The sequence below is a fragment of the Oncorhynchus gorbuscha genome, linkage group LG05 (genome assembly GCF_021184085.1).
Source record: "Oncorhynchus gorbuscha isolate QuinsamMale2020 ecotype Even-year linkage group LG05, OgorEven_v1.0, whole genome shotgun sequence".
Lineage (NCBI taxonomy): Eukaryota > Metazoa > Chordata > Actinopteri > Salmoniformes > Salmonidae > Oncorhynchus > Oncorhynchus gorbuscha.
In genome coordinates, this window is record NC_060177.1 from 59,651,800 (window position 1) to 59,664,076 (window position 12,277).

The window sequence follows — 12,277 nt, forward strand, 5'->3', positions numbered from 1 at the left end:
CTTTCAGGTTAAGTCAATATAGGACTCGTTTTACAGTAGATATAGATACTTTTGTACCTGTTTCCTCCAGCATCTTCACAAAGTCCTTTGCTGTTGTTCTAGGATTGATTTGTACTTTTCTCACCAAAGTACGCTCATCACTAGGACACAGAACGCGTCTCCTTCCTGAGCGGTATGACAGCTGCGTGGTCCCATGGTGTTCATACTTGCATACTATTGTTTGTACAGATGAAAGTGGTTCCTTCAGCCGTTTGGAAATTACTCCCAATGATGAACCAGACTTGTGGAGGTCTACAATTATTTTTTTTCTGAGGTCTTGGCTGATTTCTTTTGATTTTCCCATGGTGTCAAGCAAAGAGGCACTGAGTTTGAAGGTAGGCCTTGAAATAGATCCACAGGTACACCTCCAATTGACTCAAATTATGTCAATTATCCTATCAGAAGCTTCTAAAGCCAGGACATCATTTTCTGGAATTTTCCAAGCTGTTTAAAGGCACAGTCAACTTAGTATATGTAAACTTCTGACCCACTGGAATTGTGATACAGTGAATTATAAGTGAAGTAATCTGTCTGTAAACAATTGTTGGAAAAATGACTCGTGTCATGCAAAAAGTAGATGTCCTAACCGACTTGCCAAAACTATAGTTTCACAAGAAATTTGTTGATTGGTTAAAAAATGAGTTTTCATGACTCCAACCTAAGTGTATGTAAACTTCCAACTTCAACTGTATATCAAAATATCAAATGACTTTCTTCTTGTTATATAACTACTGTACAAAATAAAATAAATAAAAGTGCCATGTATGTCAAATGTGTGTAGAATGTACATGTAACAACACAAGAAAATCTGTCAAAACAACCTATGTTAAAGTAAAATGATGCGCAAAAGGAGAAGAATATGTTCGAGGCGTCAGTAGACAGAAGGATTGAGCAGAAGGGAGAGATGATAGGATAGAAGAGGAGAGAGTAGTGGAGAGAGCAAAGGTTGCGACTTGACAAGCCAGCTTTCTCCAGTTGGCAGAAGGGAAGAGCAGAGTTGCACACCAATGTGAGCTGTCAACAAGAGGGTTTAGTGTTTCACTGGTTGAATGCAGCGACTGGAGGAAATTGCATGTAGATATTATTGTCAATTGGTAGAAGTTAATATTGTTGGTAGAGTATTTGTAGTTGGTTGGAGGTAATGAATGTGACAGTGGTAAACCGGAACCAGTGGTAGGCCCATGGTTGGAGAAATCAGAGGTAGACCTAGTGCTGCAACCTGGTCTCAGAGCATTTCGGATTATTCTGCAGGTAAATCGGAGTCACTCCATGATATGTTACGTTTCGCATGGTATGTATTAATTTGTGGATGTCCATCACCCATTTTTTATGATATGTTATGAATTACAATTCATAAGATATGTTATGAATTTGTAAAATGTACAATATGTTACTAATTTGCTAAATGTACAATCGTTACCCATTTTAAAACGTATGATATGTTACGAATTCTGGCTAGATGGCTAACGTTAGCTAGGCTAGGGATTGTTGGTTAAGTTTAGGCATTAGGTTAAAAGGTTAGGGTTAGGGGAAGGGTTAGCTAAAATTGTTAAGGTTAGGATTATGGGAAGTGTTAGCTAACATGCTAAGTAGTTGCAAAGTAACTAAAAGTAGTAAGTAGTTCAAAAGTTGCTAAAAAACTAAAATTGTCTGTGATGAGATTCAGGTCTTTGCCTTAAGTAACAATCTGTATTACTCTTATGTAACCATACCAGATGTAACATATCATACTAATTTGAAAATCCCTGATTTACATTTACTATGTTACAATGTTACTAGTGTATGAGACCAGGCTGAGTGCACAGATGGAAATTGTACGGTGCTGTGAATTGAATCAAATGCATTGCACTGGATAAACTTGGCTTAAGGTATGGATTGTGTGGTTGTGTCAACATGCACATGTTGGAATGGGGCAATTAATAGAGCAAAATGAGATATGTGGTTGAAATGTAGTTTATTGAATAGTAAATATATTGGCACTCAAAGGTATTTACACAACCCTAGGCCTGTATGGGCTGAATCCAAGATGGAGATCCTTGACACCTACCTGAACCATAGCCCTGTTTCTGTCTTCACCTGGAATACACTGTCTGATCATTTTCATCTTGAGCTAGTTTCATCAGCCACTTACAGTACTTCCTGACATTATGTAGAGTATTCAGAGGCAACACCAAAACACATCACTCAGACAACTTTCAAAAGACAACTTCATACTTTTCAGTGGAAGGTATTTGACAGAGGAGAAGAGTTTGCACACATCCAATATACTGGACATTTTGTCCGAATTATGCACTAGATGTAAGAGCCGGCGATAGGCTGCTCCTACGTATACAGTCGACTCCTGGTACTGTAATTAGAACATGTGCATAGATTGTTTACATGGGCTACATCGCAATTTGCAAGTACCAATTTGAATAGATTCTCTTTTATTACGTTGGACAACAGTGTAATACACACGTTCATGGTGGCAGTCCCAAGCGGTTGCATTTATTATCAGGAGTTGTAGTGCAAAGATGGTGGGACCATTTCCTCCCAGGTGTCTTCTTGGCCCCTGACCCTCCATCAAGATTGTCACTGTGTGCAGTACTCTAAAATAGCAATGTTACACCTTAGCTTTTATATGGATCAAGACAGCCAAGACAGTCATCTACTCTACCATAGCACATTTCAAACAGAAATAAACTATTATGGGATTTCATTGAAACCTGAACATTTCACCATGATGACCATCAATACTCTCAAAATAAATGTTTATTTTTTACACCGTATCAGTGTCAAGTTCTGCTTCCATCACAGAGAGCAAAGAGCACATTGATGCAGGCCTCACCTGAGCCAGGTACAGAGAATGAGAAGAATGACCCACCACTGAGGGGCTGGTCTATCCTCTATGAATAGAGGCCTCTATTCAGACCCAATGCACATACATCTCTCCCTGTCAAGTGTTTGACCTTGATAGGACAATACCCATGTTTGATTGACAGTGGATATGTTGTTCATAACCATTTAAATATGATAAGTAGTCTAAGAACGTCCAAGCTGATCTAGGGTGTAATCATTAGTCCAACAGTTGCTTCCGTTTAAGAAATATTTTTCAATAGAATCGGCGGAATGAAGACACCCCTGGTCACATGCAAACACAGTTCACTTTCATAGTAGCCACATACAAACATCATGAACATTTTGCTCATTGTAGAATTCCTTCTCGCATCTACGCGCTCTCCTCCTCTCACCTTTTCCCTTCAGGTGTGGACTTCAGAGCACAACACATTAGCTGTCTATAACCAGGCTAAAATAACTTTCCAAGCCAAACATTAATATCATAACCGCTAACCGCCACACACAGCCTACATTGCTTTCACCATATTAGCTAATGTCATAGTCAACATAGTTGCTAGAACTAACGCGTTAGTAAACCCGCTACAATCATGCAGTACAGTGTACAGTCAGCAAGCAGTTTAGCAGTTACACCGGCGGGCCCCGATGGCAATAAATTACAACAAAATATAGCTAGCTCTCTCTCTCTCTTGCATCTCCTTCATTTTTAAATAAATACATTTGTTAAAAACTGTTAAATTATTGCCTTTCTCTTTCTTTGAGTCAACTACTCACCACATGTTATGCACTGCAGTGCTAGCTAGCTGTAGCTTATGCTTTCAGTACTAGATTCATTCTCTGATCCCTTGACTGGATGGACAACATGTCAGTTCATGCTGCAATAACTCTGATAGGTAGGAGGATGTCCTCCAAAAGTTGTCATAATAACTGTGTTAGTCTATCAAAGGGGGTGAGAACCATGAGCCTCCTAGGTTTTGTATTGAAGTCAATGTACCCAGGTCGGAAACTACAGTGCCTTGCGAAAGTATTCGGGCCCCTTGAACTTTGCGACCTTTTGCCACATTTCAGGCTTCAAACATAAAGATATAAAACTGTATTTTTTGTGAAGAATCAACAACAAGTGGGACACAATCATGAAGTGGAACGGCATTTATTGGATATTTCAAACTTTTTTAACAATTCAAAAACGGAAAAATTGGGCGTGCAAAATTATTCAGCCCCTTTACTTTCAGTGCAGCAAACTCTCTCCAGAAGTTCAGTGAGGATCTCTGAATGATCCAATGTTGACCTAAATGACTAATGATGATAAATACAATCCACCTGTGTGTAATCAAGTCTCCGTATAAATGCACCTGCACTGTGATAGTCTCAGAGGTCCGTTAAAAGTGCAGAGAGCATCATGAAGAACAAGGAACACACCAGGCAGGTCCGAGATACTGTTGTGAAGAAGTTTAAAGCCGGATTTGGATACAAAAAGATTTCCCAAGCTTTAAACATCCCAAGGAGCACTGTGCAAGCGATAATATTGAAATGGAAGGAGTATCAGACCACTGCAAATCTACCAAGACCTGGCCGTCCCTCTAAACTTTCAGCTCATACAAGGAGAAGACTGATCAGAGATGCAGCCAAGAGGCCCATGATCACTCTGGATGAACTGCAGAGATCTACAGCTGAGGTGGGAGACTCTGTCCATAGGACAACAATCAGTCGTATATTGCACAAATCTGGCCTTTAAGGAAGAGTGGCAAGAAGAAAGCCATTTCTTAAAGATATCCATAAAAAGTGTAGTTTAAAGTTTACCACAAGCCACCTGGGAGACACACCAAACATGTGGAAGAAGGTGCTCTGGTCAGATGAAACCAAAATTGAACTTTTTGGCAACAATGCAAAACGTTATGTTTGGTGTAAAAGCAACACAGCTCATCACCTTGAACACACCATCCCCACTGTCAAACATGGTGGTGGCAGCATCATGGTTTGGGCCTGCTTTTCTTCAGCAGGGACAGGGAAGATGGTTAAAATTGATGGGAAGACGGATGGAGCCAAATACAGGACCATTCTGGAAGAAAACCTGATGGAGTCTGCAAAAGACCGGAGACTGGGACGGAGATTTGTCTTCCAACAAGACAATGATCCAAAACATAAAGCAAAATCTACAATGGAATGGTTCAAAAATAAACATATCCAGGTGTTAGAATGGCCAAGTCAAAGTCCAGACCTGAATCCAATCGAGAATCTGTGGAAAGAACTGAAAACTGCTGTTCACAAATGCTCTCCATCCAACCTCACTGAGCTCGAGCTGTTTTGCAAGGAGGAATGGGAAAAAGTTTCAGTCTCTCGATGTGCAAAACTGATAGAGACATACCCCAAGCGACTTACAGCTGTAATCGCAGCAAAAGGTGGCGCTACAAAGTATTAACTTAAGGGGGCTGAATAAATTTGGCCGCCCAATTTTTCAGTTTTTGATTCGTTAAAAAAGTTTGAAATATCCAATAAATGTCGTTCCACTTCATGATTGTGTCCCACTTGTTGTTGATTCTTCACAAAAAAATACAGTTTTATATCTTTATGTTTGAAGCCTGAATACTTTCGCAAGCACTGTAGCTGTCCTCCGGCTACACCATAGCGCCACCCTACAGATGGCTGTTGAGGCTACTTCAGACCTTCATTGCAAAAAAGTGTTTTAAGCAATTATTTGTGACGTGAATATATTTATTATACTTTTATCTAAAAACTGTAACTTTTTTAATGTTTCACATCTTTTATGAGGCAGATGGTCCTCTCCTTCTCCTCTGAGGCCTCCACTGTCCAGATTCGAGGAACTTACATTGTGGTGCTGAAACTTGTAGCAGCAGCTGCGGCACAATCGGAAATGGACAGTCCATGGTGCTGAAAGTAGACACATTTGAGAAGGCATAATACATTTAAACCATCTTCATTTTAATGAGACTTTACTAAAAATAAGACAGCTTTGTGTTGGAGCCCATTTCGTACTATTTAAGAAATAAGAGGTCCATAGATTTAAATAGCCTAACTCCTTCCATTTCAGTGAAGGGCAGTTAAGTTAAAACCAAGACTTGAATTGAGGGGGTATGAGAGGTATGCCATAGGCCTACCTTTTATTATAGAACATGGCAAAAAGCATAAGCCTACTCTTCGTCAGTTTAAGATTTAAAATAAAATAAAACAGATCCAATTATACACTGCTCAAAAAATAAAGGGAACACTAAAATAATACATCCTAGATCTGAATGAATGAAATATTCATATTAAATACTTTTTTCTTTACATAGTTGAATGTGCTGACAACAAAATCACACAAAAATTATCAATGGAAATCAAATTTATTAACCTGGTCTGGATTTGGAGTCACACTCAAAATTCAAGTGGTAAACCACACTACAGGCTGATCCAACTTTGATGTAATGTCCTTAAAACAAGTCAAAATGAGGCTCAGTAGTGTGTGTGGCCTCCACGTGCCTGTATGACCTCCCTACAAAGCCTGGGCATGCTCCTGATGAGGTGGCGGATGGTCTCCTGAGGGATCTCCTCCCAGACCTGGACTAAAGCATCCACCAACTCCTGGACAGTCTGTGGTGCAACGTGGCGTTGGTGGATGGAGCGAGACATGATGTCCCAGATGTGCTCAATTGGATTCAGGTCTGGGGAACGGGCGGGCCAGTCCATACCATCAATGCCTTCGTCTTGCAGGAACTGCTGACACTCCAGCCACATGAGGTCTAGCATTGTCTTGCATTAGGAGGAACCCAGGGCCAACCGCACCAGCATATGGTCTCACAAGGAGTCTGAGGATCTCATCTCGGTACCTAATGGCAGTCAGACTACCTCTGGCGAGCACATGGAGGGCTGTGTGGCCCCCCAAAGAAATGCCACACCATGACTGACCCACCGCCAAACCTGTCATGCTGGAGGATGTTGCAGGCAGCAGAACGTTCTCCATGGCGTCTCCAGACTCTGTCACGCCTGTCATATGTTCAGTGTGAACCTGCTTTCATCTGTGAAGAGCACAGGGCTCCAGTGGCGAATTTGCCAATCTTGGTGTTCTCTGGCAAATGCCAAACACCCTGCACGGTGTTGGGCTGTAAGTGACCAAAACATCAGCCATGAAGCATAGGAACTGAGAAGTGGTCTGTGGTCACCACCTGCAGAACCACTCCTTTATTGGGGGTGTCTTGCTAATTGCCTCTAATTTCAACCTGTTGTCTTTTCCATTTGCACAACAGCATGTGAAATTTATTGTCAATCAGTGTTGCTTCCTAAGTGGACAGTTTGATTTCACATAAGTGTGATTGACTTGGAGTTACATTGTGTTGTTTAAGTGTTCCCTTTATTTTTTTGAGCAGTGTATAAAGTGATCTACACTGAGTGTACAAAACATTAAGGACCTTCTCTTTCCATGACAGACTGACCAGGTGAATCCAGGTGAAAGCTATGATCCCTTATTGATGTCACTTGTTAAATCTACTTCAGTCAGTGCAGATGAAGGGGAGGAGACAGGTTAAAGAATTATTTTTAAACCTTGAGACAATTAAGACATGGATTGTGAATGTATGCCATTCAGAGGGTGAATGGGCAAGACAAAAGATTGATGTGCCTTTGAACGGGGTATAGTAGTAGGCGACAGGCTCACCGGTTTGTGTCATAAACTCCAAAGATGCTGTGTTTTTCACACTCAACAGTTTCCCGTGTGTATCAAGAATGGTCCACCACCCAAAAGACATCCAGCCAACTTGGCACAGCTGTGGGAAGCAATGAAGTCAACATGGGCCAGCATCCCTGTGGAACACTTTCGACACTTTGTTGAGTCCATGTCCTGACGACTTGAGGATGTTCTGAGGGCAAATGGGGGGGGGTATACTCAGTGCACTTTGGTTTGTGATGCTTTATGCTAGAAACAAGCTGTAAAATACCCAGGAAAGACGTGAATCCGATGCAAATGGGGATATTATTGTTTCATTTCTTTGACATTCAAAGGCTGAGTTACAACCTTCTATAGCTAGGGAGACAAGAAAATGAGAAGTAATCTAATTCTGCCACAATCAATTGAGTAAACAATTCACTTTCTTTTCAATAGAATATATTTAAACCCAGACAGCGTTTAGGGAAATACTTGTGACCTTCTCTCGTTGGGTTTAGCCACAGAAGAAGAGTAGCCATCCGTTAAAGCTTACGCTAGAACCTACTCTGGGGTGGGAAGGTAGGCCTAACCTTTGAAACTACCATGCTCAGATTCCTAATGATGTCTCAGATGTAATTGTTTGCAAACAGGGACCGTTTCATTGCAAGCAAGACACAGTGATTTGGCATCTGAGAAATATGATAAGATGAATAAGTAGGCCGATCTCTGTCCATTCTTGTCCAGCCTGTACCAACAATAGAAACAGCACCAACAAACACAATCAATTTCAAACTTTATTCGGCACTAAAACATACATAGCACTTCTCACTAAGCGGGAGCAGCATTTGCCATGGTTAGGATGAGGCAGAGGGCAGGCACTGATGGTAGGAAGAGGCTCATGGAAAAGGCTCAGTGGGGGGAGGTGGATCAGAGTCCTCTTCAGCTGGCCCCAGCGGCGGCAGGGGGGGCAGGGGGTTCAGGTGCTGGGGCAGGGGCAGGAGCTGGGTCAGGGGTAGGAGCAGGGATGGTGAAACACCCCCTCTTGTGCCACTGCATGTCACGCACACGTCGGACAGACTGGATCTGTGGTGCAGGGGAATCCCAGTCGTTCCAGTGCTTGAAGTCTCCACGCTCAAACACATACTGCCGCCCCCTGTAGCCTGGGTACATGTAGCCAACCCATCTAGAACAAAGGAACAGAGAGACATGAGACTGGCCCGTAAATACTGGTACATTGGTGTCATTCACAGGCGCACACTTTCTTACACATAATGAATCTGTTTGGCCCTGTCCGGGGGTATCATCGGATGGGGCCACAGTGTCTCCTGACCCCTCCTGTCTCAGCCTCCAGTATTTATGCTGCAGTAGTTTATGTGTCTAGGGCCAGTTTGGGTCAGTTAGTTATATCTGGAGTACTTCTCCTGTCTTATCCGGTGTCCTGTGTGAATTTAAGTATGCTCTCTCTAATTCTCTCTTTCTCTCTTTCTTTCTCTCTCTCGGAGGACCTGAGCCGTAGGACCATGCCTCAGGACTACCTGGCATGGACTACCTGGCATGATGACTCCTTGCTGTCCCCAGTCCACCTGGCTGTGCTGCTGCTCCAGTTTCAACTGTTCTGCCTGCGGCTATGGAATCCTGACCTGTTCACCAGACGTGCTACCTGTCCCAGACCTGTTTTCAACTCTCTAGAGACAGCAGGAGCGGTAGAGATGCTCTTAATGATTGGCTATGAAAAGCCAACTGACATTTACTCCTGAGGTGCTGACTTGCTGCACCCTCGACAACTACTGTGATTATTATTATTTGACCATGCTGGTAATATATGAACATTTGAACATCTTGGCCATGTTCTGTTATAATGTTCTGCCTACGGAGCTGTGAGGGGAACGGCACCTCAGTACCTCCAGGCTCTGATCAGGCCCTACACCCAAACAAGGGCACTGCGTTCATCCACCTCTGGCCTGCTCGCCTCCCTACCACTGAGGAAGTACAGCTCCCGCTCAGCCCAGTCAAAACTGTTCGCTGCCCTGGCCCCCCAATGGTGGAACAAACTCCCTCACGACGCCAGGACAGCGGAGTCAATCACCACCTTCCGGAGACACCTGAAACCCCACCTCTTTAAGGAATACCTAGGATAGGATAAGCAATCCCTCTCACCCCCCCCCCCCTTAAGTTTTAGATGCACTATTGTAAAGTGACTGTTCCACTGGATGTCATAAGGTGAATGCACCAATTTGTAAGTCGCTCTGGATAAGAGCGTCTGCTAAATGACTTAAATGTAAATGTAAATGTAATAATCTCCACCCGGCACAGCCAGAAGCGGACTGGCCACCCCTCATAGCCTGGTTCCTCTCTAGGTTTCTTCCTAGGTTTTGGCCTTTCTAGGGAGTTTATCCTAGCCACCGTGCTTCTACACCTGCATTGCTTGCTGTTTGGGGTTTTAGGCTGGATTTCTGTACAGCACTTTGTGACATCAGCTGATGTACAAAGGGCGAAATAAATACATTTGATTTGAGACAGGAGAAGAAAAACGAGACGAAGTGAGACATGAAAGAAACCGCAAAATACCAAAGGACAGAGAGTGAGAGAGGGCAGGTGAAACAGGAAGAACTTGAGAGCGGGTGAAAGGGAGCTCTTACGTTCCGTTGAGAGCCTTGACACTTGCTACGCGATCTTGGAAACCATGTCCCCACAAACTGGGAACGTCATCATCAACAATCTCCATCTTTTTACCAGTGAAGCCTGGGCTCTCAAACAGATGGAGCTTGTGTTCGGCACTATCCTAAAGAGGAGAAATTGAGAGATGTACACACACAGACAGTGTTATGTTGGTAACTGAAAGCTGACTCTTGAGATAGAGGCTTGAGGTAATCACTGAGTATTCAGATAGTCAATGAGGGCCATCTGCTGAGAAGTGACTGTTGAGATGTACATGGCGTTCTGCAATGGTTAAAGAGTGTTGAGATAAACACGGGAGTACCGAGAGGCTAAATATGCACTGAAATGGTAAGAGAATGTTGATTGAGATTGGTAGGGAATGAAGAGTGGTGAGATGGTGTACATGTTAACATGGGCAGTGAGTATGTTGAGACATTGTGTAAGTGCTACCCACCACTTTGAGAGGCCGCATGGACCAGAAAGAATAGCTGTACTGGCTGTTGGTCCAGGTGTCCCAGCGTGGATACTCTCCTTTCTCCAGGACAAACTGCTCACCTGCAAACCCCTGGCGGTCATACCCCACCCATCTGGCAGGAGAGAGGAGAAGGAGGAGGCTGTTAGAATCTCTCTCCTCAGCATGTAAGATGTTGTATTTGGCTGTATGTGGTAACAGAGATGCAGTATTCCTTTTTTTTGTTAACACAACAGAGCCTGAAAACACATTCATTAGGTGTAAGAAAGTGTGCGCCTGTGAATGACACCAATGTACCAGTACTTACGGGCCAGACTCAACCAGCACAGAGCCCACCTTCTCCAAGCCCTTCTCTGAAACATCTTTACACTCGGCAGAAAACTCAGCCTTGCGACCCTGGAAATTCTCAAATTCAAACAGCACCACCTAGATCAGAGTGAGGAAAGAGAGACATATTGACAAAGTAAAGCTGCCAATTTAAAGATGTTAGGGGAGTAAGGAATACAAAAGAGGGCAGATGGAAAATAGAATACTGGGCAAAGGAGGGAAAATGAAATGAAGAGAAAGATCACAAGAGTATAGGGAGAAATACACAGACAACAGAGGGAGGATACAGTACCTTGTAAGTGGCTCCTGCTCCACCCTGGCTCTTCCCTGCAGCCAGTTGCTCAGGGGCGCTCTGCTGCTCCGACATCCTCCTGGTCCACTGGTTACTCCTCTTTCAGGAGCACAATCAAGAGAGACCGAGACAGGAGAAACACAGACCACCATCATGGGATTCATTTCACAATGATGACCATCAGTCCTCTCAGTATCAATGCATCATTTTACTCCTTTGAACCAGTCAACATTTGAGTTCACTTCACACAGCAGAAGAGCACTTTGTTGCAGACTGAGCCGAGAATAAGGACCTGAGGGCTGCGTACTACCCTTTCTATCTCCAGGAGGCCACTATTCATCTACCCTAACGTTGTCCTGGGGCCAGGGGTTTTTCCTGACTGTAGGCTATAACTAGGGCCCAGAGTCATCTCCCATGAAGATACATGTTATTCTCATACCCTAATGCACAACATTTCAGCTCCAGTGATTCCATCTTTCCCTGTCTATAATGTACAACTCTGCAAGCCTCAGTCTGTATCATAACCAGTTCTGCAACTCCCTGACTCAATCAAACCTAACACTACAAACAATACACATTACATAATACTCTATTCTGCAAACTCCTCATTTGCTCAATCATACCTTAATAATAAAAACATTTAAGAATAGCAAATTCTGTCTAAACCAACTCTACAAACCTATCAATCCCGTTTCACAAACAACTCAGCTCACTCTAAAATACTAAACTCTGGTTCCTACCCCTTCCATTAAACCTGTCCTTCTCCATCCCTGTCAACAACCATGGCTGTGGAGTCTCCTTTTCTTTTCATGTAAAGTTCAAAGGTCAATGAAAACCCTGGTTATCCTGCTGTGCAGAACCAAGCTGTTTTTACCTGGATATGCCTGCTGTGTATTGGTAGCCTCTCTCTCTGTGTGTCACTTGGTGTTTGGGGTTGAGCCTTTGGAGGGCAGGGGGGGGTATTTATGGTTTATTTCTGGCCACAACAGCAGAAAAGGGGGAGCTGTTGATACAG

At 43.2% G+C, this 12,277-nt stretch overlaps 1 protein-coding gene across 1 annotated transcript; it reads right to left on the minus strand.

Annotated features, from left to right (window-relative positions):
* Positions 1-8,289: 8,289 nt before the first annotated feature.
* LOC124035180 (beta-crystallin B3-like) lies at positions 8,290-12,230 on the minus strand. The gene is made up of 6 exons (XM_046348607.1): positions 12,137-12,230; positions 11,263-11,361; positions 10,951-11,069; positions 10,626-10,758; positions 10,153-10,295; positions 8,290-8,696 (listed from the first exon to the last, which is right to left on the minus strand). Exons 2-6 carry the CDS (start codon positions 11,335-11,337, stop codon positions 8,453-8,455), a joined length of 714 nt encoding a protein of 237 aa, XP_046204563.1. The 5' UTR covers positions 11,338-11,361; positions 12,137-12,230; the 3' UTR covers positions 8,290-8,452.
* Positions 12,231-12,277: the final 47 nt, after the last annotated feature.

What these genes read in the sequence shown, in the direction of transcription:
- LOC124035180 (XM_046348607.1), bottom strand. Translation starts at nt 11,337, where the DNA reads ATGTCGGAGCAGCAGAGCGCCCCTGAGCAACTGGCTGCAGGGAAGAGC. An exon ending in GTGCTGGTTGAGTCTGGCCC is followed by an intron (nt 10,759 to 10,950) that starts GTAAGTACTGGT and finishes CTCTCCTGCCAG; the next exon opens with ATGGGTGGGGTATGACCGCC. An exon ending in CCATGCGGCCTCTCAAAGTG is followed by an intron (nt 10,296 to 10,625) that starts GTGGGTAGCACT and finishes TCTCCTCTTTAG; the next exon opens with GATAGTGCCGAACACAAGCT.